Source organism: Scedosporium apiospermum (assembly GCF_000732125.1).
Source record: "Scedosporium apiospermum strain IHEM 14462 chromosome Unknown SEQ_SAPIO_0090, whole genome shotgun sequence".
Classification (NCBI taxonomy): Eukaryota; Fungi; Ascomycota; class Sordariomycetes; order Microascales; family Microascaceae; genus Scedosporium; species Scedosporium apiospermum.
Genome location: NW_015971791.1, coordinates 1050101 through 1076209, shown reverse-complemented (window position 1 = coordinate 1076209; position 26109 = coordinate 1050101). Strand labels below are relative to the sequence as shown.

Sequence of the window (26109 nt, the reverse complement as noted above, 5' to 3'; positions counted from 1 at the left end):
TACTTGTGACCGAGTAAGTATCTGTAGTTGGGAAATATCACCAACTTTACACTCTGAGCTTGTCATTCTAGTTCGTACTCAGTAGAGATTGTATGAGTGGTGGAGATGTTGCTAGTTATCCCCTCTCATAATTTTCTCGTCGCAAGAAACAAGAGAAGACCATGTGTCACTTTGAAGAGCTAATAAACTTTGCGAATGAGTAAACTTAGCTACCACTCAGTAGACTCTATTCAACGGCACTAAATAGACACATGATTTCAACATCGCCTCGTCCATAGGCCACCCAGCAAACCATCTTAGTCCTGCTCGTCCTTAGCCGCTTTCTTCGTCACTATGATAGATTTGCTAGGTTCATAGCGGAGTGAGGGGAAGAACAACAACCCCAGTGTCATTGGAATTAGATAGAATGCAGTGATGATATCGTACGACTAGCTATGTCTTGTCTGGGGTCAATCTGGCGAGGAGGACTAAACTGGGATGTCTCCAACTCGCCCTTCACCCTCCCTTTCCAAGAAGCTCGTACCGTACCCGTTCCTGTTGAACTTCAAAATTAAAATCTTTTATATTTCCTTTGACCTCTACTTTGCTCATTCCCCATTGGATTTAACCAAATCCATGAAAATGCGTCGAGCCGAGTCCCTGCCTCCTCCATCAGGGTCCAATCTTGACCAGTTTGAACCGTCTGCGGTACCGACAGAGAACGGAGATTCCAACATGGGCCTCTCCTCCTCATGTGCCATATCGGAGGATGTCTTCGTAGGATGTCAGCCTCAGCCTGGCGGATCCGGCCCCTCAGCGTGTGAGATTGGCAACCAGGCACACAACGAGAGATCAGACAATCCTTCATACGATGTTCCTAGTTGTGCTCCAAGTGATACATCCGATGATTTGGCTGCCGTTCGGCAACGGGATCCAGCCGTGGAATACTCATCGGATTCGAGCGAGACTATGGAGGGTTCGGGCCAAATTCCACTTCCGAAGAGCACAGAGCCGCAATATAACTCATGCGAAAAGCCTCAGCTCTTAGCATCCGACCTGCCGCCAGTAAGCGAGCCGCCTGTGGGTGACTCACAATCTGTCCAGGCCTCGATATCTCCTCCACAGCAGCGCATGGACAAGTCAGAAAAGGAAACGGCCCTCGCCATCGCCCGTGGGAAGAAGCGCAAGGCAACAGACGACCCAGCCCCGGAGGACCCCCAGGAAGTCAAGAAAAGCAAAGAAACCTCCGGCTCGCAACTCGACGTCGATGCGGATATCAACTTCATCATGGCAAACGCCCGCGACATGCCGGAACTGAAAAGAGGAGAACCGACGGAAGACAAGGTTGTCGAGAGCATGATGCAGTTCGCCAGCCATTGTATGAACACGAAGGTCGCCTATCGAATGTACACCCAATTCCCGGACGGATCATGTATGAAAACGAACGGGCCGACGAAAAAGGCAGCTGGTAGCGAGGAAATTATCCTTATTCCAATGCGTCTCCTCCCCGAAGACGCTTGGATCCTTGCAGCCGTTGATGTTCGCGGACAGCGCTACCGTCTCTTCGACCCGACAAACATGCTTCTGTACGACGAGAGCGAAGGGTGTCGTCGACGTAAGCGCTACGTCAAGCGAATGCTTCATCTAAATAGCCCCATAAGCGCGCCGCACCCACTCGAGACCTATACAATCTTGCCAGGCGAGGTGGCGGAGGCACATGAAAGTGGCATTTTCATCGTTGCATATGCGCTCTATCTTTCAGCGAACATTGAGGTTCCGCCGGCGATCAATCCCGACATCTGGCGCAGTCTGATTTCCGCCCTAGTCACCCAGATTCCAGTCGGGTGCCTCTTAGGCTGGAAAAGTTCGGGTGTGAATGACTTTTGCCTCACGTCTCCAGAGATCCCCAGACAAGATTTAGGTGAGTCGGTACCAGGGAGTCTCCAGGTGTGGGAAAGCATCGCCAGGAGCGAGAGTATGCAATGGTCGCAGTCGATAGGTGAGGCTTTGGAATCGATTGATTGTCAACGGAAGTGGTTCCGCGAGTTCCTCGACTTCGTGAAGAAGATGTCCGGTGAGGTTTCGGCAATGTCGCGTCACTGCAGTCAAAACTATGCGGATACCGAATCACGTATGAAACTCGTCTCTCAAAGGTTGGCGTGGATAACTTCTTCCCTCAGCGAGATGGAGGATGAGTGGGAAGATCCGGACGAGGAGGTTATCGCCTTCATGCAGTCTAGGGCCAAGAGATACGAGCAAGCCGCCACGAACCTGACCGCCAAACTCACGGCATTCCAGCGTCTTCAAAGCCTCGCATCTAAAATGGTTGATGAAGTTGTGGCACTAGAGAATTCTAATACTAAGACCGCGTCCAAGACGGACCCTTGGGTACGGAAGCTGAAAGGCTGGAAGGAGCTACATGATGCCTGGATCAAGAATGAGACAGACTGGTACGATTGGCACGATATAAAGAAACCATGTCCTGAATAATGTGCCGAATAATTTCAAAACAAAACTTATGAATCACTAGTCGTGGCGATGACGGGGGAAGATGGCGGATACCAAATCTATTAATCAAACGATCGGGGATAATATGATATCATGTAAACTGTCCCGGGAGCTCGACCTCTCCAATACTGAATCATTGATCCGCGACCTGGAGTTCCTAGGCTTAACCAAACATCTTGTCGAGGATTTTCTCGAAAGTGTTCCTGTGTGCGAGTCAGTAATTTGTTTCCCTGGCATTACTCAAGACACGTATACATACTTCGGAGGCTGTGGAATATACTCCCTCTCGTACTCTTCAATGACGTCTAAATCCTTTCGGAGGTCAACCTCCTCAGGCTTAAAGATGCGTGTCCTGTGAACGATCTTCCAGCCAACGTAGAGTACTGGAAACGCCATGACCATGGTATACCTAATACTCATTTTCCCCTGTTAGTATTGTGCGAGGCTATCACAGGAAGATGAAACAGTGGCATGATTTGACTCACGAGAACAAGAAGTCCGGGACAGACCACATTCCTTCTATTGGTAGGAACACCGTATATCCTCCCACGAAAATCATGATAAAGGTACCAATACCACCATACCACGCCGCGTATGGCATGAGCCAAGCCTTGTAAGGCAACGTCGACCTGTCAATGCCCTGAGCCTTGAGCGCTCGGTAGAAGCACAGATACGAGACACACCCAATGCAAAAGTTCATGAGCTGCGACGCCGTAACCAGAGACACGAACCAGGAGAGCACGACGGCCGAGCTCTCCGACAGCTGCAGGAAGGAGAGCAGACCGAAGCCGAGGACGACTAGGACGCAGTAGACGGGCACTCCGGCACGGGTGCAAACGGTGAAGATTCTGGGAGCCTTGCCCTCGAGAGCGAGTCCGTAGAGAGATCGCGAGGCGCAGTAGACGTACGAGTTTCCGGCGGAGAAGGCAGCCGTGAGGATTAAAGCGTTGACGATGTGGGGCAGAACGCCAATGTCGAGGCGCCTCATGGCGATAACGTATGGCGAAGCAGCTGCTCCCGGTCTACCCTCGCTGAGGGCGCCCTGCAGCTCATCCGAGTCGTGGGGCACGAGAATGCCAACACAGAGGGCGCCGAGGATGAAAAAAGTCGTGAGGCGGTAGAAGACGGCGTTGAACGCGCGAGGCAGGACGCGTCGAGGGTTTTCCGCCTCGCCTGCCGCCATCGAGACGTAGTCGGGTCCCGAAACAGTGAAAGACGCCTGGATAAGGCATTGCAGGAAGCCTAACCATTTACCCAGGCTGCCGGTGTAGTACAGCTCGGCAAAGGACCCGGGATTCTTCCAGTACCGGAAGCCGAACCTGTCGTGATGGGGATTCCCTCCGAGCATGACAATGAAGGTGAAGATGATGAGGCCGACAATAAGCATTACTTTTCCGATAGAGGCCCAGAACTCGGTCTCACCGTACCACTTCACAGCGAGGATATTGATGAGGAGGTAGAGAATGGAAATGATGACGATGACGGCGGCGGTGGGGATGACGTCGGTCCAAAAGTGCAGGATGAGGTTGCAGGCGACAATTTCGAAGGGCACGAGCGCTGCCTCGAAGACGAAGAAGTTCCAACCTGCAGCGAAGCCGAACGCCTCGTCGACGTAGCGACCTGCGAATCGGATGAACGGTGAGGAAATAGGCAGGTAAGTCACCATCTCGGCCATGCACATGGTCACCGCCAAAATGAAGGTGCACCAAATGGCTGGTGGATATTATAGCTCGATTAGCAAATTTGAAGAATAAGAGTCGCTAAGACACAAATAGACCAGCACTCACCAAAGGCCAGAAGCAGTGAACCCGGTCCGCCATTGAGAAGACCCCGACCAATTTGAACCTAACGCCGCGTGCACGGCAAGAATGAGCAATCCTCACTAATGCCAATATTCCGAGGGGAACGGGAACAGGGGAGCGCCCGGGGAGATGGGGAGGGCGGGGCGTCTCGGTAGATAATCGTCCTTTACGCCCAGAATGTTACCCACAAACAGTGCAGTGCCAATAGTACCACCGATGCCAATGAATTGAATGTGTCGAGCCTTGAGATTGCGATGAGTGTGGTCACGCTTGAATGAAACAGAGGTTCCCGTTGGCGAGGATGACCTCACGTCGCCGGATGTCTTCTCCCGGTCCGAGGCGTACACGGGGGCCGCCGTCGCGTCGGGGCTGATGCTGAGTCCCATACTAGCGGCGGGGGTGTTAGGTATCTCTCCTAACAAGGAGCACGAGAGAGGAGGTGTTTAAGGAGGTATTTCAAAAGATCAAATTGATACGAACGGTTCCACTTGTCTAGTTTGGAATCAATAGATCTGTTTAAGAAGAAGGGAAAAGAACTCGACGACGAAATCCATAGGTCGTATATATCACTACGTGGAAGTCGCCTCAATCGGCTTGTGAGAGCGAGAAGAGCACAATGTGTCAATTCAGTTCAGCGAGGAGGATGTCCGCACAAATATGAGGGCTCTTCCTTTCGTAAAAAGAAAAAAATCAAGCAAGTGGAAAAAAGGTTTCGGGTTGATGGAGCCACCACACCTGCTTAAATGGGACTAGGACGCAACCCCATATCCCAATGCGCGTCATAAATGTCCTGCCTACCGAGGTAAGGTACTCGGCGGTTCTATGAAATCGTCCAACAAATCTAGAGTAGCATTCCAGTCAAGGCAATTAGAGAGAGACAGTATCCACCCCCGACTGTGCAGGTTCCCTAGAATCCTACAGGTAGTCTCCAGATTCCTGCCCGAGGATGAGCCCAACGATTTCGTAAAAGGCGTGGGGAACATCAAAAATGTCGCGTGCCACCTGAAATTTAAGGGGTGATTTTGAACGGCCAAGGAATCCAAACGTCCAACGGGACTGCTCATCGGCACAGGTGTGGGCTTAATACTCGTCCCAGTGCCGGCCAAACTTGTTCAGCGTCGCCTTCGCAACAGCTGAGCCCAGCTCTATGCCTGCAGAGCCGGCATAGGTAAAATGAATCTTCGGAGGCACCTACGCATCAGCCAGTTGCACATGATATTTTAGTCTTATGTTTGCTACTCACCCCACCGAGAACCCTGCTCCGAGAGTTTTCGAGAGCCGCCTCGGTTAAATTTGTGTATCGTCGAGTGATGACGCCGCGGTTATCCAAAGTCACATTGCTGCTGAGCGAAGCGTTAATTTTATCACCGCCAACGTACGCCCGTAACACTTCCGCAGCAGCACCACCAAACGTCGAGTGCGTCGAAACATAGTCGGGGTGGCTCGGCGTTGGACGGAGCAGTGGTGTCCAGTTGGGATCGGAGATGTCTTTGCCGCTGGCGAGCCAGATCCCTGGTCTCTGGATGGCAGTCACCGGTCTCCAATGGTTATGATAGTACCTAACCAGAACGGTTAGAGAGCCGTGCCATTTAGCAGAGGGAATTGCCAATTGGAGCTATGTTTACTTGGAGTCCCACGCGGCGATTGCAGCATTGGCGAGGGCGTAGCTAAATTGAGCGTAGAATCTGGCAGATGCCACAACGTCTTTGGAAAGGGAATCGCCGATAATAGCGTTGGCAAGCCTATTCCAGCCTCTGCAGTATCTATGGGTTAGTCTACACTCTACTGCACTTGCTCTCAATGTGGGGGGTAAGCCGGGATCAGTCTCACGTCACACTTGACTCTCTCCAGAAATATGCCGTGTCTGTGTCATATTCACTCCGGCTTGTCGAGTTCAAAGATCCCACATCTTTGACTTCAGCCACCCATTTCTCATAATCTTTCCCAGTTGCATTTGGCGGAGGCGGCGCCCGATATTTGGAAATGTCTCCTATACCGCCAAAAGGTCGGAGGTACGCTGCCTGCGGGGTATCGGGGAGTGGGTTACCACCGGGCGTCCGCTGGTACACGCCGGGCTCTGCAGGACCGTAGACGTAGTCAACGAAATTAGCGAGCCGATCACCGGCGCGCTTCTCGGCTACCGTAGCAGCGGCGCGGCGCCCAATGGAGGTTGCCTGACGGTACTCCTTGGATGACTGAGCAATACCAATGTCGGGCAGGATGTTTCGCAGTGCCGCATCGATGGAGTTGTACAGCCGCGTGCCTTGAAACGTCCAGGACAAGGCGTCATGTGCCGCGTGGGATACGGCCAACTGTTGAAAGCTGAGAGACTCGCCCTTGGCTTCTAGTGCCGCGGTGTAAATTGCACCATGGACTACGGCGGGGAACCAAGCGGACGGAGGTGACTGAATGCCCCCGATGATGGACCCATTGACGAAGAGCGCGGACTGGTCAACCCTTTATTGAGTGGGTTTCCCGCTGTGTTAGATTTGATCCTTTGCATACTCGAGATCCGCGGGACGCCCTTACCAGTATTGGACAATGTCCTTTGGATAAGCCGCATTGGCTGCAGTGGCGGCAAGTGCTACGAAGAGTGCCGTTGCTCTCATCTTGACTATTTGGATTATGCGTGAAGAAGATTGAGGAAGGATTGAGGTCTCCCTTTCGAACTTGGACTCATCTCACAGTCATGATTAAATTGGAAGAGGACTTCACATATATTTACTGCAGTCAAGTCGGCTGTCGCGTCAGAAGACTACACGATGGCGTCGAGTTAAAGACGCGGGGAGTAGGTGGCATTCGGTGAATTGAATTGGAATATATCCAATGTTGTGATTGTGATGGACATTCAGCTGCGGGTGAGATGCGGCCGAGCCGCACTTCGATTCGATCGTCATGGCGAGGGATGATGGTGTGCTCGTGGGGTGTTGTCCGCGGAAATGATCTTCCTCCGTGATGGCCGGGTTAATATTACTTCATCCGTGCTTCCCGAGACGAATTATATGAGGCCCCATTCGTACCAGACAGAATGTAGAGTTGTTTGCCCTCCCCAGCCATCAAATCGTGACTCCTCAAGACCATTAGAGTCATGGATTTCGTTGCAACACCCTTGTCCACCTCCTTGTAGCTTGCCGCCAGAGGAGGACAAGATCGTAGACTCATTAATAGTACGCCCGAGGTGACATGATGAATTTGTACTTCGTATGTCAATCGAATATAGGAGAATGATCCCTTTGATATATCCTTCCCTAATTGTTCTAGATTTCCCGTCCGAATTTCGCTAAGAGCACTTGGTCTGAAAGAGCAAAATGGGGTTGGCGTGACATTTCCATTCAAGACTTTGACCTTTGCATTGTAACCTCGACGCCTGGGTCTCGGCATAGACAAAATGAGTTGGAAGACACAAGACAAAGAAAATCAAGGGAAGGTATCTTCATTCGGAAAGATCCCCCACGCCGGGTCTACTCTAGAGTTAATAAGAACGTCACAATTATTATGGGACGGTGAATGCGGGGCGGGCAGAGTGACAGCCACTCCACTCCGCACACCACCAGGATCTTTGGCGAGGGCCATGAGGGATAATGGCAAAGCGGCGTTGTGGACACCAATCACCTCTTCCATCTGGGTCTTTGAGCCAACTCCGTCCTGGATTATGCGTTTTGTACCGGTATACCTTCATGTTGGTCAGCCCCGGGAGCAGATGAGAGGACTGGAGCATGAAGCTCTGAAACCCCACGGAGCATATGATCGTTAAATATTGTCGGTTAATAGCATTTCATGATTCTAGTTAGGCTCGCAGTTTAGTTGGACAGGGGAAGTCTATCTTAGGCTAGCATTGGCCACACCAACCGGGTAACTTATGGCGTCTTGTCTCATCCACTCCCAGAATCAGAAACGAAGAACAAGTTCTTCCGTAAAGTGGGAGAGTCGCGGACTGATCAACCGCAAGCGACAGCTACTCAATTTACAAGAAGGAGATGGAATTTCTTGATGTCATGTTGGGGACGTTTTGCAATGTGACGGTACCTTTCGTATAGTAGAGTAAGGCTAGCTGGGAGTGCATTTAGCGCAACATTCAACTCGACGGACCGCAAGCCTGTTTCAATATTTTATCCTTCGGCCGAGGCAGCGAGGGCAGCCACGACACCACCGTCCTTCAGCACGACCTGCACCAACTTGACGACAGCCTGAAGATTCTCGGGATATCGAGCGCCTCTCGAAATCATACCTTCCTTCCGGAGCGCTTCCGGCGCCTTATCCCGAATCTCCACGGGAAGCTTCTCTCGCAGGTCGTTGTACAAGCTGCAAGACTTCTCCTCCTCCTCTGCTCGCTCTTTAGCAGAGAGCTTCATCCTCCGCCCCATCTCATTGCGCACGCCGCCGATGACATCAAGCAAGATTACGGAATCCCGCGTCGCACCCTCTCCTTTGCCCTTGACTTCGCGCACGAGGATGAGGGTGTTCCTCGCCGTGGCTAGCTGAATGAGCTGCGCGGCCGGGGCCCCACGAACGCGGGCGGTCTGGATCAGAGTGTCCATGTATCCTATGAGACCGGCCGGGTCGTGGAGCAACGCCGTGCTTGTGAGGTCCTCACTCAGCTTGGCTAGCTCGAGGATGTCGTTGCGCAGACCCTCTTGAAGTTTGAGGTAGGTGTCCATTGCCATAAGAAGCGCGCCTTCGAGTGTGTTATTGGTTGTGTTCCAGTGCTTGATTAAGTCTTCGGGCACCATCCACTCGGAATGCTTCTCGATCGTGATGATGTATCTGGCGTTTCTATGCCTATCCCACCTACAACGCCCCTTGCACACGGTGCAGTTACCATTGTCCATAGCGGCGCAGTCGATCTTGTCGCTGTCGTCACCGTAAGCGCAGATTTCGTGACACGTAAAGTTACAGTCGAGGCAGAGCGTTGTCGCCTTGCCATCCGGGACGGACTTCTGAACAGCTCTGTCCTCGGTGACCTCAATTTTGGTTCCCGGCGCGGCTCCGACGGCGTTGGCAAGAGCATCTAGACGTGCAATGAGGTTCTGGGCGTCGTTGGCGGTGCGAAGGATCTTCTTCTCCGCGAGCTCACATTTCTGCTCGAGGTGGATGCGATTCTGCGTCACCGAGGCGCTGTTCTTGGTCGGCACCGGTGGCGTGCGCAGGAGCATCTGCATAACCTGGAACTGACCCCTAACCGACTGAAGCCAACCCTCTCGGACCACGGCGTCGTTCTCGCCACCCGTCAGCTCGATCGTGAAGGCACTGTTGTTCACCGCGATCTCGCCGTTCTCGACCGGCCATCCGAGGCTTTGAAGGGCGCCACGAGCGACGGGGTTTCCAACGTCGCTGAAGGTGTAGATGGTGCGCAAACAGCTGCGAACGTCCTTGGCAAAGAGCGAGAAGACATACGTTGACACGGGGCTGAGGAATGTAGTTCGCACCTCGCTGGCACGGCAAGTGAAGATAATGGCATTGACATGGTCGACTGTCTTGAAGAACTCACTCATTGCCGACGTTACAAATGCATCTCTCTCGACACCTCTAGAGTCTCCATAGCCGGGGGTGTCGACGACGAGTAGTGTCTTGCCCTGGAAGAGAGGTGAGAGCGGTCGGATCCGGAAGCAGGTGACGATCTGCGTTACTGATTCGGCCTGCTTCACGCCCCGATCGTCGACGACGAGGATGCGAGCTGGGTCATCGACTTCGCCGCCGAGGAGATAGGAGATAAAAGCGTTAATTTGAGTGCTTTTGCCGTGGCCGCTAGTCCCTGCGAACACGACCACGATGGTCTTCTCGCGGTCATCGATGGGGGCGGCCTTGATCTCGGGTTTAAAGTCGACGGCGACATCGACGATGCGGACGGCTACCTCATTCTCGAATCGCTTATCTGTGGCGTAACGCTTGGCTACTTCAGTAAGGGCTGGGAAGAGAGTCTTCTTGCCAATATCGGGAGCGTCCATGTCCCAGGGCTTGCTCTCCGCCGTGCGCTTTTTGGGGAGTGTGTCTCTGTTCTTGTTGAAGTAATCGATCATCTCGGAAGCCACCGAGGTTAGCTTGGCCGTGCGGTCAATGGTAAGAGGGCTCCATGGCGACGAGCCGACAATTGTTTGGAAGCTAACGGCCACTTCGTAGTCGCAGTCGTCCGACAATGAGGCAAGAACGGCCTTCGTCTCGGAAGCGGGGTACTGGACCTCCGTGACAGCCTCGTTCTCGCTCGCGCGGGGGAACGCACCGTCCTTGGCGGGGTTAAGTCGACGGCAGTACTTGACAGTGTAGCCGGTCGTGGGCATGGCAATCTTCTCGAGCCTCTCGCGCTCGTCGAACCAGGTTACAGTGATGGTTTGCCCAGCGACTGCCAATTTTGGGGCCGTCAGGGCCTTGCAGAGCATTCCGGTGACGATAAGAAGCTTGCCGTTGTTATCAAGAACGATGTCACCAACGCTGGTCTTGGTTTTCTTCGTTTTTCCTGGACGATAGGCTGCGTCGATACTCGCCACGCCGAAAGCCACGGTAACACCAGGGGCAGAGAGTAAACGCTGCTGGCGTAAGACCGCGCAAGATTGTCGAACGTTAGCGACAGTTTGTTGATCTTCAAACCACTCCTCCTCCTCATCGTCATCATCCTCGTCACTATCACCTTCTTCCTCCTCCTCCTCCTCTTCCTCTTTCTTCTCAGGACTGGGCTCAGCCTTAGACGCTGCCTCAAGGGCCTCCTGGAGTGGATGCCTGGTACGCCCAATCGATGGACCACCGAAGGACAGCAGAAATCTTGGAACACCACCCTCCACGAGTGACTGCGGCTTAAGCCCGCCGAGGTGGTCTTCGAACTTGTCATCCAGAAGTGCCGCTACTGTTCCGTGAAGAACATTGGCCTCCGTCTCCTTCCTTGAAATGAATTGCTCTGCAAATTCGGTGCGCTGCTCGAACAGGGCGATGGCCGCCTGCAGTTCAGTGACCTTGGCGTTCTCATCCGTCGTTCCATCGCGTAGTTCGGGAAGAAGGCGGCGCGCAGCCTTTTGGAACTCGGTCTCCGCCGCCGAAAAAGCCGTCTGGAAATTGGTTATTTGGGGCCTTATTCCCGGGAACTTCTTCTGGAACACTTCGTGCTCCAAGAGGTCCTTCAGCTTGAGACCTGCGGTTGCGCCTGCCTTGAGTGCCAGGGCAGTCTTGGTAACTAGGCCAGCGTCAAGGCTACGGATCAGGCGGTTCCCTTTAGTGTCAAGCACGGAAAGCGGAAGAAGGGTGTAGTGAAGCGTGTTACACTGTTTGGCCAGCTTGGTTGGCATCTCCTTGGCGATTCGACGTGCGTCCTCGAGGTTGGACACGTTTTCGGCCATGGCACCGCTGTACGAAATCCTGACGCTCTCAAACTTCTTCTCTTCCATCTCATCGAATTCAACCTTGGCACTGCCACTGACCGGAATCTTCACAATGCTGATTTTGAGCTCGCCGGTGATCTTCTTGGCTTCCTCTTTCGACGAACAAGACTGGGCGAAGCTGAGGGTCGCGTTTCCGCCCTCCACGACCTCGGCGACGAAGTGCGTGTAGCGAGGATCATCGAGGTACTTCTCATACTTCATTGATGCGAGGATCTCCTGCGGGATGCGACGAGTGCGCTTCACAACGGTGCACGACACGTCGATGCGGGCCTCGTGCGCACTCGACTTCTTGTCATTGAGGTACTTGGCCGAGCCCGTGGCGCTGAACATCTTGAGATCGAGACTCAGCGAACCCTCGATGTTGAGGGAGCTGTTGCTGCGCGCCTCCTCGAGAGAGTAGGAGAAGTTGAAGTCGGCGTTTTGGACCTTGTTTTCGTCCAGTTCCTGCTTTGCATTCACGACCTCGTTGCTCCAGAGGGAGACGCCGCCGAAGAATTGGGAGGCGCGGACGTCGTAGAGCATGCCGAGCTGGACATCCTGCCCAAGGGCGGGTTGAGAAAGGACCATGTCGTGTGAAACGCTGCCCATCGTGTCGTAGTAAAAAAAGGGGCAAGATATTAAAATTGATCAAGGCGGAGGAGGATGAACTGGGGAGTAAATGTGAGTTGATTAGTGCTGAGTGGGTTTGGTTTATTGAGAACTTGAGAGCACGGCCGGAAACGAAGACAGAGACGAGAAGAGAATTATATATTCGAGCGACGAGGACTTCGTTGGCAGAGTTCTCGTTGATCATAATATCGAAAGGAATTGACGGAGTTGACAGATCAGTTCCCGCATCATCACGATGCCAACACACCAATGCCCTTCATACCCGATTCTTTAGTCCAGCTCCGCCACTGGCCTTTGAAGAACCAGAAAGCCAGCCAACAACTTTGTTGCCCTCATCGTCCAGGCTCTTCTCGTCTAACCGAGGCTGCGTTCAGGTGATGCAACATCCTCACCAATGCTCGTTGAACCAGAGGCATATCCAGGAGTTGCGTATTCAGCTCAATTCAATCAATATGCTATTCCACTTCCAGAGGGAAACCAAAGCCAGACTCGTCAAGGTTACGATCAGGTGGACACGATCAACGACGCCGACCTTCAACTGCAGAGCTGAGAAGACGTGAACCCTGGATGCAGCCTCCAACGACTTCCAATGATGACTTCTAATAATCCATGTTTTCTATTAGGCCCATAAGACTAGAGACGCGGCTTCCTGTAGGGTGGAAGATATGTCGATTTCTAGTTGCCGTCCGTGACCGTTTTGAGGAGGGTGTGTGGGGACGGCCTCACCCGTTCAACCAAGCCGTGGCACACGCACTAACCCACGTCTACAACTTTCTTGACAATATCGGACCCCTGCTTGCATCGATAGCCACCAATAGCCAATAGTTAATAATAGCCAAGTTCTGGAAGTGGTCAAGTTCTCCGAACCCGTTGTGACAATGCAGGAGAGCCTGGGAGGGACGCCACCTCGACTCTCGACTTACCCCACAAGTTTCCAACGGCGGTCGCTTCCAAATCCATACTAAACCAATCGTGACTTGAACGTGGTAGAATATAGAATCCGGACCGGAGTGACAAGCGACATTTACGACCGGGCGTATCATATATTCATAACACAGTAATGCTGCATGTAAAGGCCTGATACCGGCGGGTCCGCAAGATACACGCCCGCCGCCCACCGTAACCACAGTACCGGCTACCTATTCGGGATCTTTTCTCAAGTTTGTACTCTTGCTCTGCCCCGCTCTGGGAGGGAATGGCATTTTCAGTTTGTGAGTAAATCTGATGGGTGATAACCAGAAACTAGCGAGGTACGCGGAATAGGAGGGTCCCTCAATTGCTCAGTAAGACCGTTGTCTACTGGCGGTGAACCGTGGCTTGCATCCAGATTCCAGAAACCGTTCGAGTGGGCCCTGCCAGGTATCCACTAGGGAGAATACTATCGAGCAGTACCCTCCGTGGTACCGGACAGAGATATCTTATGGTGGTCCACTCGACGGAGCTTTCTAGACTTCGGGGCCGTTGGGGGGGGGGGATGGTGGCGTGAAGATTGTGCCCAACTCCGCGACCAAGACTTGAGACGAAATGGCTGACTTTGGGGGTGTGAAAAGCGGGAATTCCAAGACAATACACTACCTCAGAAGATAAATTTGTCGTTCTTCTCATCGCTCGCGGCACTAATGGGTCCGAATCTGAACTATTGATTCTCGAAGAGGAAAAACGTCATGTGTATGCGGGTCTAACGGTTACCAATAATGATGAGCCCTGAATGCATCCCTGCGTGCACGGATTTCAGCAAGCCTCCTTTCAGGTGATTCTTGATAGCTCAAGCGTACTGAAGGCCGCCAATTCAAAGCCAGCCAACAAGAGCCCTACGAGCGGATTGACCGCGTTACGTGCGGGGTGGGAGAGATCTTTCCCCGTCGACTGAAACAATGGAACAATGGCGTCCCCGGCATGTTCGCCTACGAGGTACGAGAGTCATATTATGAAGTGGACACAGGAAGACTCCTGCCACGAGTACCAACCGGGCTAAGTTGAGTGGAAGTGGAGCCCTCTCCATTTCGCTTAGCTATTAGAACGCCCGTTTCTCGGTTTATTGGCCCACGGGATTCTTCATACCCCGGGTAGGCCAAGCCCTCGCGTAGTTTAAGCCTTGTCCTCAGCCCTAGAGGACTAAAATACCCTGTCAACTGAGAAACAGGGCACCGTGGAACCGGACTTCTTGCCATTTTCCTTGGATCTAGAAGACAGCGAGATGGGCGGGCTCTTATCCGAAGTATGATACTGCACTTCAACCGAAAACATGAGTGGCTCTTTGAAAATACCAACGTCGAATCCACAGCGCGACTCCTGCTCAGGCCAGTGCAGATACAACTGCAACATGTAGCTCTCATGGACCTGCTTCCGGGTGATCCAGTCCGTAGCGTTGGTGTTGTCGGTGGGGGTGGCGGTATCACTGTTATTGTCCTCCAAAGGATCTGGATCTGTAAGGTTGCCCAGGTCGTAGGTGGTGCCTCTAGGGACGTAGCCATGGGAGTACGGCATAATGCCCCAGATGAGTTCGAAATCTCGGAGCAAACGCACTGCCGTTAAATTGCGGATCGCAACGGCGATGGGGAACATGTCCGAGGAAAGGTACCTCTCTCATTACGTGGGAAGATCACGTCCACCTCAAAATGAGGGACCTCCAGGTCCGCGGCGCCGTGCATGTCAGTATTGGTGGAGAGGACCGCAAGTAGCATCGCTGCGCAGAATTGGACAAAACGCGGCGCCACGATTTCCTTTTTGGGTGTGTCGTAAAGATGCGTATCGCGAATCTTTTGTAAGAGCAAGCAAAGGTTAGGAGAGTTTCGCGGCTGGAGTCAGTGGGGAACTGAGACGAATGTGTGTAAGTTTCGGCAGAGATGATTCGCAATATTCATAAAGACCTTGGAGCATCTCACCACAGTAATCGAACGCATTCGCCTCCTGTAGTGTCGGGGAAGGGACTAGATCCACGCCCGCTTCTTGAAAGGCCACATCCCCACGCAGCAAAGGGTGCACACTGAGACAAGCATAACGTCCCTAGGGCGGCAGGATGCAGGTCCAGACGTCCTATTGCAGAAAAATGGCTATCTTACGCTGAATTAGTGGCTAGAAGTGTCTCGACTGGTGCCATGAAAATTCTATCGTGGGCCGGGAAAGGCAAATACCGTCGAAGGCTCAACGGCTCTTATAACTGAAAGGCTCCGATATCCGTTTTCCGACATATTTTTGGTTCTTCTTTGCATCGACCTATGGTACTTGGAGTATGCTGTGGGCGAAAAAGAAAGAATGCAACCTTTGGGCCAAAATTAGGTCCGTAAGTCATGGTACCGGTTGCGAGACGCTGTGCTGACACGCTGGCGGGCGTACGTTAGCCTGAGGGTGTCGGCGAATATCACCATGAATGTCGTATCTTCAGTATAACTCAAGGTTTAGGAAAGGGGGGTGGAGGTAAACTTATGCAAGACAAATGCAATAACTGCCCATAGTCCGGAGGCCCACAGCCAAGAGAAGCTGAGTTTACAGAGAAGATCCAGCAGGGCCATTTTGACACGCGTGTTAACGTATGAATACAGATTAATAAATGATAGAACCTGCCTTCAAAGGCCGAATCATCTATTTTCTCTTTCCCATCGCACTCTTGAATCCAGCCACTATTTCTTTTACAACCCCAGTTAACTGGTCAGGGATCGACATAAAAGGACTATGAGAAGCATCCAGGTCCTTGACAATCCAGCTGACTTTCGACCGCTCCACGAAAAAGTCCTGCAAATTTGGGAGGAGAGCCTTATCATCTAAACAGCGGATATAAGCTCGACACCCATCGTAAGCACTATCGCGCCAGCCGATGGCAGAAACAGTCGTATTCCATGACATTGTTGAGTGGCCCTTCAATGTGGCAGACGCGGCCGCTGCATGCTCCGGTGAGCAATCGTGATAGAAGACCTCGGAGTGTGAGTGTGCCTCAATTAATCGAGCCTCGGGCTGGCAGCATCGTTAGCCTAGACTCTCTCGTACGGGAGTAATGGGTTGGAAGGGACAGCTCACATTATCCGTCATCCACCACAGCAGGGAACCGCCAAGGAGGCTCACGAGGGTCTCTCCCTCCAAAGGAACAAACGAGGCGAGAAACACGATTCCAAGAACACCTCCTTTCTCGCCACGGGCTTTTATCCCCTTCTTATCTAAGCCGGCAATGGCGCCTGTGCCTGGAAAGCCAGCGTAGGAATGGACAATGAGGATAACGTCCTCTCCACCTTGAACAAGTGGCTCGATGACAGACTTGATGTGAGCCACGTCATCGGAAACGCTGATATCGGCATTGCCAACACTTCTGAGGGTGATGCTCTTGCTAGGAAACCCAGCTTTCTTCAAGGACTCGCAGAAGGGATCAACACATGAGGCAGGGTGCCACGCTCCAGGGACGACAACGACAGTAGGATTTCGGGACATTATAACAAGTTGTGTGGCGCAAGGTATAGCGTGGCAGATGGTTGGCTTGTTGCAAAATAATGATGATTGGGAGAGAGATGGGCAATTAATATGAACTTTCGTACCTAGTATTAATAGCTGGCTGTGTCCCAGTCTATCGGGGCCTGAACTGAGCCCATCCCCGCATCCGCACATGGACGAAAACCGGGGTCGACTTCCGCAAGTGACGAGGGGCGTCAGATATGGACCCGGACTAGCAACCACACAAGGCCATCATGTCAGACTAAACACGGTTATTAGGTTTATCAGCCCGTGGGATAACTCCTGTTATTGGTGTCTTGCGAGAGAAGCGCAAGTGTTGACCCACAAAGCGGATACTTTACCATCGGATAAGAACCTTGGCAAAACCTTCAGAAGTCGCCCAGGAGATGTCGATCGCCAGGCAAGATAGGCAGGATGTCACCCACGTACTTGTCTTAGGTGGGTGTCGGCGGTTGGGCCAGACAAGCAAATTACGGTTTGTACAAGGTCAAAGTAGATGTTCCTACAACGCAATTGATGCCGTAGACAGGAGGTGCTGCAGGGCTCTCGATTCAGTCAATTCTTAGCAAAATAATGACATTCATGGCTGCGGTGGTATTCTATGTACCAGAAACAAGTAGGTAATGAGAGAGCCATAGAAGCCTCCATTAAACAACATCGAGGCCAACTCGGACAGTTTCAACAGAGTCTTGACACGCAACGAACGTATTGTCGATCAAGGCTGTCGTTGGCCCCATTACTCCATCAAGCCACTTATAACAATGGAATGGGCCCCCCTTACGCTCATGGCCTGGTCTGACGTATTCATCTTGATCCTACTGCAGCCCCGACGCAGGCTCGTGCCAGAGGGAGATTTGACCGCCTAGACGCCCCGAAGTCGGCACAACGTAGAAATTGTAGCAGGAGCGATTGATAGTTTTAGACATGAAAAGTTTCTAGATGATCGGCCTGCGGATTGCAACCCATCTGTTCATGCGGAAAAGCATCCCACTGCGCTAGGTCAATGCCACAGGGCAAAGGATCGCAGTCGTAGCAATCAACGAGGAGCAGCTCGTTACCCTATCAGTGTCCTACAAGATCGCATGCCTCAACCCTACGCTTGTAGGGAGCTTCGAGGCGGCCCCAAACTCGAGGATGGAGAAAAGACTCGCCATGAGGAAGAGAGGCGAGCTTTTCGCAAGTAGAGGTCTTATAAGCCTAGGTCACGCCACTAGAGACCCCGGCATCAAAGCGATAGTCCATGCTAGCAGCTAAGCTAGCATACGTATCGTATGTGATAGAGCGGACCCTGCCGTCCCATTCGGCATCCCAGGCGCCTGCTAGCTTAATATCGCGCCGCGGACTGTTAGCAAGTGTAAATACAGCCGGGTTTCGTAGGCAGAATAAAGGGACAATAGTATGGATAGCAGCCAGGCGGCACATGAAATTTGCCCCGAAATAGGTCACGATTCTCGGTAGGTCTACTAACCAATAGCTAAAGGTTCTTCTATAAGAAGGAGCATGGGTAATTCCCCCTCCCAGATAACCAAACAGCTCGAGGTGCTTAGATGTCCTATCCGACAGTCCGAACCCCAAGTTAATTATGCAACGCACTCGGTCCATAAGAACATGTCATAATTGAAGATCGCAGTCAAGTTCGGCGAAAAGTCGGTCAGATAATCGATAACCCAGAGGTTCCTACTAGACAAGGGGAAGCCGTAAGCATGTAGGGTTCTCATTGCAGCCCAGGGGGAGAGAGAACTTACGTCTAAGTGAATTCCCCCTAGAAGGCGCACCACATAATTATAGACATGGTAACGGTATAGACTTGTGTCTTTCGGGATATCAAAGCCGATCCTCTTCGGGACAGATCTCCACGGCCACGCATGATTTATGGGGGGTAATCAGCCACGCTAACAAGGATGACTCAATAGCAAGCAAAGTGTAGTTCAGATATACCAGCATTCGGTGGAGGTCCGGGGTGAGGCCACGGGTACGTACGGTCCACAATTTTACCCCTCAAAAGACCTTCCACTTGTTGTAAGGGTTAGTCTGGCCAATATTTTGAGCCCTTTTAGGCGTTGTTCTGGATCTCGCGGTACTCCTCCTTGCTGTTTTAGACACCTATGCGTGACTTATCGCCGTGGGAGCAAAACTGTCCCGCCAAGTTATCTGCACATGCGCCTAGGCTATCAGTGCGTGGACTGGACCACATCGGACAAAATCAGATCTCAGCCATCGTATCTCCAATCGTCTTATCGCGCGACAGATACCCCGCATTTTAGTGGTCGGGAAAGTGCCCGGGCCGACAAGGGGGAGAACCGCCCATCTAGCGGGCGTCTTGGATAGGCTCCACCCGGAGTCTTGTCAAAGCAATACTTATGGCATGGCAGGATTTAAGTCCCAAGCCATTTGAGGAGATAGATGTAGACATCGGGATAACCAATTGCGGAGTTTGCGCTTCCAATTTCTCGGCCCTGAGTCTGGCTGTAGACCATTCCCTCTACCCAGTGTGCGCTGGCCACGAGATTGTCGGTATTATTGCTCAAGATGGTGCCGAGGCGCAGGGCGTTACCATGTTCGCGTCGGCGCTCAGAGCCTCTAGTGCTTGGTGCCCGACTGCTACGAGTGCACCCATAACGAACAGAGCTATTGCCAGAATCACCACACAGGACTCTACAGGAGTATCCTACGCAAACTACTGGTGAGGGCGGAAGAGGTTCTATCGCTTATCGGGATATCCGTCATTCTTGCTTTCTAAGAACTAGTCATAGCAATACGAGAGAGAGACAATAGAGAGTGGACACTATGGAAAGGGGATACACATATGTGTGTGCTTGTAGGCACATATATGACGCCCGCGGTACCTGTTTCGGGCAGCCGATTCAAGGAGGGGTCTCTTCGTTAGTTACGAGCCAGCCATTAATCCACATGCGAGATAATACAGAGACGCAAATGTTCATACAGGACTGAAGTAGCGACTACAAGACGTTAAGGGTCCAAGATGACAGTGATAGCACCCGTGCTCGAAGCAAAGAGTTGGATGAGTGGAGTGGAGTTGGACTTGATTTCTTTCCCTGCACAAGCTCCCCTTAAAGCACATTTCCGCTATCGCCGCTCCCGCTCCCGTTGCCTTTCTGGGCCTTTCGGCTAAGTAGCCACCCGCAATTTCCATGGCCCACTATCACGGATGCCGCCCTTGCCTTTCTCCATCCACTATAACGCCATGGCGTCGGATCCTCGATTCTGTCGAGAAGTGGATAAGGAAAGGGTTAAATACTTTCTACGGGTATCGTCAACGAATAACCGTTTTCTTACTTGCACATGCGTCTGACGAAACCTACACTCAGGTGAGCGAGGCGGAGGAGTTCCTGGGCGAGACGGCTGGACTGATTCAATTCCTTCACCTCCTTCACCTACCCCAGATCCCAACCGTAATATTTTCACCGACTCGCTTAATCGAACTTGGTGACTGGATCGAGGAGCAAACCATCAAGGAAGAGTATGTTGTAGGGACCATATTCGCCGTTTCCGATGGGAATAGGCTCCAGACTGGTCACGAGACAAGAAGCAAAACCATGAGAAGGAGCAGCCCTATTGTCCTTGCAGTCTTGATTGTCCGAACAGTGTCCTCTGAAACACTAAGCTCGCGTGTGAAAGTGCTCCAAAAGGCATCGGCCAAGGTATGGCAATCGTGATACGGGATCAAGCCTTTCCGGAGGTGGATCTCTCCTGTGAGAAACTGAATGGAATGAAGGTTCATCCCAAACGGGCGGATTTCGGCCTCAGCCCAGTCAACCACGCCAGTGAAGTGGCATACCTCATCAAGCATGACATTGCACTCTCCAAGGTCTCAGAGAAGCAGACCATGAGCATCGAAAACACCTCGTCAATTGACTGGAGGCGAGCCTGAATAGTTTGATGGAAACGATGTGGTAGAGCGGAGAGTAGACGGTTCGGATAGCTGGTGAATTCTTCCTGTAGCTGGAGGCGGCAGCCCGAGCCAACTTCTTGGGGGGCTTCCACGATATAGCAAGGAACCTGGAATTTGGTTAGAGGCGACGAGAGGAAGATCAGGTGGAATATTTTTCGGCTTACTTTGCTATGTCTTGCATTGCGTTCATTCGCCAGGAGGGGCCTTCGGGGGAGCTCATATCGTTTGCCAGTCTGAAACCCAGGTACGTGGTACCATGGACACGGCTTATCAAGTAAACCAGGTGCCGTTCTTTCTCGTCATCTTGGATATTATCCCCGAGCTGGCCGCAGAATTCCAAGCGCGGTGCCAAGGATCCGTAGACGCTACTTGCTAGCGCGTTAGTCTCGGTCTTCAGTGCCAGGGACCGAAGGCGAAACTGGATAACAAATTCGTCATTCACCCTAGGATAGGCTGAATAGCTCCAGTTAGCCTGTACCTTGACCGGGACGATCTACCCTCTAGCAAGCTGTTGTGCTTTGCCATCGCACTCTGCGCGAGTAGCAGACGTTTTAGCGAAGAAATAGGCAATAGCCGTTTCAAGATCGTACACCTGATAAATTGGCCTCATAGTCTGCCACGAGTCGAAGATGCAGCCCTAATCAAAACTATCGGGATGGTGTCAAACAATCTGCTGTGCAACTGTTTCGTGTTCGATAAACAAGGGCGATGGAGGCATCACGTGTTGCCCGAGACTCGAAGGCGGCAACTCGCAGCGACCCATGTTGATTCCGAAAAACACGAATCCTCACAACGAACGACACAAACTCAGGACAACCTAAGTCTTTGTCGGATTTCTTATATTGGGATGGACGTGGGGATCCCCGTCCCTATGATCTACAATGGACGTTTCGATCATCACTTCGACATATGGTTGCAGACCTACTCTCACGTGTCTCAGGTGGCTGAGGTGCTGTACAGACCCAATGCGGAGGTGACGGAGGGTGATGCCTTGAAGACGCTGGCCGAGGTAGAATGGACAATCAGATAGCCCTCCCGCCAAGAACTGATCTGCAGGCTCTGGCGGTATCTGTGTGGGTCATCCAGAGCGTTGTAGACGAGCCTGTCTGTTACTCTTGAGCAGCCTCTATCCCTACGAAGTGGGAGGTGCGTCTCTTGGCGTCCCTGCCCACCTCCCTTTCGCGGGCCCTTGGCAGTGAAGTGCAAACCGTGGCCGACTACAGGTTGGAGTCAAGTTGCTACTAGCGGCCGGAGAACTTCGCTGAATAAGTTTAGAGTTACGACAGGCTTCTTGTGATGTGAGGTGCCCAGCCTCCACCACAGAGGACAGGAAGCCAAACCTCATTAGGCTAGAACAAAAGTTTGTCTAGCGTATTCCTTTCGAAAACAGTAGTGTACATTCCACAACACTCGTTGTTGCAGTCGCCGGGCTGGGGCCCCAGACTCTCCGCATCCACTATCTTGGGCTTTGTTTCGTTGGGAGAGCCGTAAATGTGCACGAAGAGACTAGACTCAGCGAAGGAATCGGGGTGGGGGTGGGGGGTTCCAACCCGACCATCCATCACACAAACCAAGATCCCAAATACCCTTAAACTTTAAATGAACATTTCGGGTAGTTGCGCGAAGCATGTAAACGCTCGTTTCCGAAACCTTCGGGTAGGCACCTTTGCCTGACATTCCCTGTCTGGGCTTTCCTCAGCCCTTCAGCTAACCTCTTTTGAGGCACCCAAACCAAGACACAACTACTTGGTAGACAGCTGAAGAGGAAAGAGTCCGGTCGAGGGGGCCGAGCCGGGATCTCTTCCCGTCCTTCGATTCCACCCAGATCTAGGCCACCGCCCACGGTCTTTTAAGTTGAGGATAAATTCCCGCAAAGCAGACTCATCACCTTCTCGCTGATCCCGCATTCTTAGTGCCAGGATGTTGTGCCAATCTGCTATTTCTCTTGGACTGATGATGAAAATACATGGTCCCTCGAGACACATGCCGTCGGGAACGGGGGTGGCAGGTGCTCACTTCAACGCTACGTAGGAGTTTATCAATGCCAAGCATCAGTTCATAATGATTTGACCCAACTCCGGGACTAGGAGGCACTGGCCCGGGTGCGACGGCGGCTAGATGCCCCTGTCAGGCGCGTAGCGAACGTGTCACTGCGACCGGTACCGACTGGCATACAAATTTGGTTTCTGATGAGCTGATCACCACGCGGCTTTTGCCGGGCCACGGTGGTTTACCTTCGTACGGAACCAAAGGTCGGTTGAGTCGAGAAGGCCCGCTGCAGCGGTCAGCGCCGTGATGCAGGCGTGGAATGATTACGACTTTATTGTAATCCTGGAGGACTGTTGGCTGTCATTTTGAGAAAGGTAGCTAGGACGTTGTGTTAAATATATCTCAGACGGTCGGTTCCGAACTTTGGATGCCAAGGTCTCGACATTAAATCAAGACACATGTGCACGGTCTAGCTTCTGATAGATCGAAGGCATTGATGGCATTGTAGATTCCATGGGCCTTGCGGCGTTAGTGCCTGCATCTTCTCCCGGTCAAACGTGAACGGAGGCAGGAAGAAAATATTAGCTCCAGAGGCCGGGGAAGCGGATTTATGAGGAGGCCGACGCAAGGGCTCTGTACATTGCCAAGGCCACAGTTGGACGGAGGCCGCAACGATACCTTGTCGAGGAGGAGCTCCTCCACGAAATTGGGAGGCCGAGCGGTGCTACGAGTAGATCCCCGTCAGCTACACAGGTAAAATGAGCGAGGTGTGATTATTGGACGCCCGAGTACTCCGTACTCGGGCAAGGTTTTCCGGGATGCGTATGGAGGGTTTCATTGCAGTTGAAGGTGCGAAAATTAATTTCCCTAGCCTGATCAAGATCACCCCGAGCTAAGGACCACGAGCCAGCATCGGCAGTTTGCAACGGCTATCCCAATTTTAGCGCTCCACCAAGACAGGTATGGACCAAAGTTGAGATCTTGATGGATGGTGAACGCCACTTTCCTGGGGACGACAACGACTCGCACTGGAGTCCGCACGAAAACTAAAACAAAGAGCCACCTCCACATCCATCCCCGCGTTCATCAGTTCTCAACTGTGGGGGAAGGGATGAAACCCTACCTGGACGGGGATAGCGTTGCATGGGTGACCATCCAAAATACGAAGAAGGTATTCGGGAAGGGGATCACTGAGCAATCGGAAGTCAAGTATTAAAAATAGTGGGCAGTAGCCATGTGCGCTAGCGCCACGGAATCCTTCGGAATGCGGAGGGAATGCATCGGGAACCGGGTTTGCCCCTGTACTTCCCCCAGATCAGCAAACGACCATCCTGATTCAAAAGATCCTTCACGCCTGGTTCAGCACAAGTCTACCTTTGTCCGGTACATTGCCCTTTTATCAAAATATCAGTCAGTTAGTACAAAGATGAAGAAGGAGAAGAGTACGAAGTAGTAGTGTGCTGGAGTTTAATTCCAAGACTAGGGAAGCTGCCACGGAGTCAGATGTGGATATGTAGATATATAAACGTGCATAATTCTCGCCCACCCGGAGTGTTTTCCCTGGTTCTTTCAGCTCTCCCAGGACCTCTCAGTTCGAGCTCGATTTTTTTCAAAAGGCGTCTTCATAATCCACAGCATATTCTCTCTCTCGCCATGTCCGTTAGGAGTGACAAGGCTCAGGATGAGCGCAGTGACGGAATGAACAAGGTTCAAACGACTGGGGGAATCTCACTCTCTCCCGAGCTTTTCGAACAGCTCTACCTCGCCCCGAAGCAGAATGTTCACGGACACTTGAGGGAAAGATTCGGGAATCCCACCCCCATAGGTGAGCACACACGCGTCGGAATACTTACGAAGTTTGTAGAAGCTACTGACGACTCTGTCGAAAAGCCATTGGCGGGCTGATGCTTTGCACAACGTCTCTTGCCATGGTCCTCCTGGAATGGCAGGGTGCTGGCGGTTTCGCTGGAGCGGCGAATGTGTAAGATTCATGCACTAATCTATCGAGTTTGAACTAAAGAGATCATAGGGCATGTTACATCTACGTCGGCGGCTTACTTCTCCTACTAGGAGGAATCGGAGAATGGATTATTGGTATGGACGACCCACACTAACTTCCTAGTCTTGGACCAGATAACTAACCTAGCTTCAAATGCTGTTAGGAAACACCTTCCCTGCCGTCCTGTTCATTATCCACGGAGGATTCTGGACTGCCTTCGGTTACACGATCATCCCTAGCATCGGTGCATACGGCGCATACTCAACCACCGGCGTTGCCGCCGATGGTTTAAAAGAACCCCAATTTTTCGCCACATTTGCTTTCTCCCTGGTGGCGATGGCAATTGTGTCTACATTCTTCACCATAGCAGGCCTCCGGACTAACGTCGTCCTCTTCGTCTCTCTGGCCCTCCTAGTTCCTACTTGTAAGTCATCAGCGCGGATGTCTGACACACGCTCCTTCGGTGCTGCCCCTGGTATGCTTTTGCTGACCTCCGGAATTTTGGTTTCGCATAGTCGCGGTCATTGCGTCCTCTTTCTTTGCGATCTCACACGGTCAACTGGAGCGCGCAAGAAACCTTCAGCATGCCGGCGGAGGGCTTCTTTTTGCTGTCTCTTGCACGGGCTGGTATGTCTTCCTGTCGATGCTGCTCGCGTCGGTGGACTTCCCTATCGCGTTGCCGGTGGGAGACCTATCCACCGTCATTGTGGGGAAGTCCTCTCGGTTAGCCAGCAAGGGAGAAGTTTGAACTCGGCTGCTCAAGCCCAAGTTCCGTCGATAATGGAGGGGAGATGGATGAATCAACGATCACGATATTATTCAAGTTAGGATAGGTTGGACCAACAAGATCGAGTGCGGAATCAAGGAGTATTCAAAAATTCTCATCGACTGTCTTCTTCGGCCGAGCAGTTACAGACACAACATCTAAGATCCTCAGCCCTGACACCAGTTTCACAAAGTATAATAGTGTAATAGTTCGTGTTCTGAATGTCTCTGAGGCTAGTCTCTACAATTGCAACTAGATGCCACTCGGTCCATTGTTTCCTTTTCGTATTGTCAGAGCACGCGCGCGTAGAAGCATTCCTGTCTCCTGTCCTTACGCACAAAGTACCTGACCCCGAAACCGTCATCTACAATTTCCCGGGGTTGATGTGGGGGAACCCAAATTTGGTCCTAAACCACTTGCAGATCTAGTGTGGACTTGAAGTGGACAAACGTTGGCAAGACCCCGTTTCCGGACCTATTGTTTTCGGAAGCTGGTGAGCAACGCAAATCACGCTTCACACCCATCAGACAATCAAGGCAATCAAGGTTAGCGCTCTCTGTCGCACCTTTTCGAGAGAATTTCGGGACAGGACCAGCACAATGAACAGACAAAGAAGGAGAAAAGAAAACTAAAACTCTTTACCGATCTTTACTCTACTCAGTCCGGATCGCCATCATGTCCTCTAGGGCCTGTCCTAGAGTTTTCAGAACTTCCTCCCTGAGAGTTGATGGTACCTTGTG

The 26109-nt window shown here is 52.1% G+C and overlaps 4 protein-coding genes and 2 pseudogenes across 4 annotated transcripts; 2 read left to right on the top strand and 4 right to left on the bottom strand.

Moving 5' to 3' along the window:
• Positions 1–621: 621 nt before the first annotated feature.
• SAPIO_CDS4141 lies at positions 622–2469 on the top strand (annotated as a pseudogene; the record flags this gene model as incomplete).
• Positions 2470–2650: 181 nt separating this feature from the next.
• On the bottom strand, positions 2651–4675 carry SAPIO_CDS4140 (uncharacterized protein; the record flags this gene model as incomplete). The annotated part of the gene is made up of 4 exons (XM_016786769.1): positions 2651–2690; positions 2747–2896; positions 2973–4200; positions 4474–4675. 4 exons carry the CDS (start codon positions 4673–4675, stop codon positions 2651–2653), a joined length of 1620 nt encoding a protein of 539 aa, XP_016643745.1.
• Positions 4676–5369: 694 nt separating this feature from the next.
• SAPIO_CDS4139 (uncharacterized protein) lies at positions 5370–6898 on the bottom strand (the record flags this gene model as incomplete). The annotated part of the gene is made up of 5 exons (XM_016786768.1): positions 5370–5480; positions 5533–5848; positions 5915–6043; positions 6120–6746; positions 6819–6898. The coding sequence occupies 5 exons, from the start codon at positions 6896–6898 to the stop codon at positions 5370–5372; spliced, it is 1263 nt and encodes a 420-aa protein (XP_016643744.1).
• A 1500-nt stretch (positions 6899–8398) lies between these two features.
• Positions 8399–12241, bottom strand: SAPIO_CDS4138 (annotated as a pseudogene; the record flags this gene model as incomplete).
• A 2136-nt stretch (positions 12242–14377) lies between these two features.
• On the bottom strand, positions 14378–16681 carry SAPIO_CDS4137 (uncharacterized protein; the record flags this gene model as incomplete). Its single annotated transcript, XM_016786767.1, has 3 exons — positions 14378–14787; positions 14856–15021; positions 16277–16681. 3 exons carry the CDS (start codon positions 16679–16681, stop codon positions 14378–14380), a joined length of 981 nt encoding a protein of 326 aa, XP_016643743.1.
• A 7576-nt stretch (positions 16682–24257) lies between these two features.
• SAPIO_CDS4136 (uncharacterized protein) lies at positions 24258–25351 on the top strand (the record flags this gene model as incomplete). Its single annotated transcript, XM_016786766.1, has 5 exons — positions 24258–24429; positions 24495–24585; positions 24634–24698; positions 24767–25027; positions 25119–25351. The coding sequence occupies 5 exons, from the start codon at positions 24258–24260 to the stop codon at positions 25349–25351; spliced, it is 822 nt and encodes a 273-aa protein (XP_016643742.1).
• Between the last annotated feature and the right edge of the window lie 758 nt (positions 25352–26109).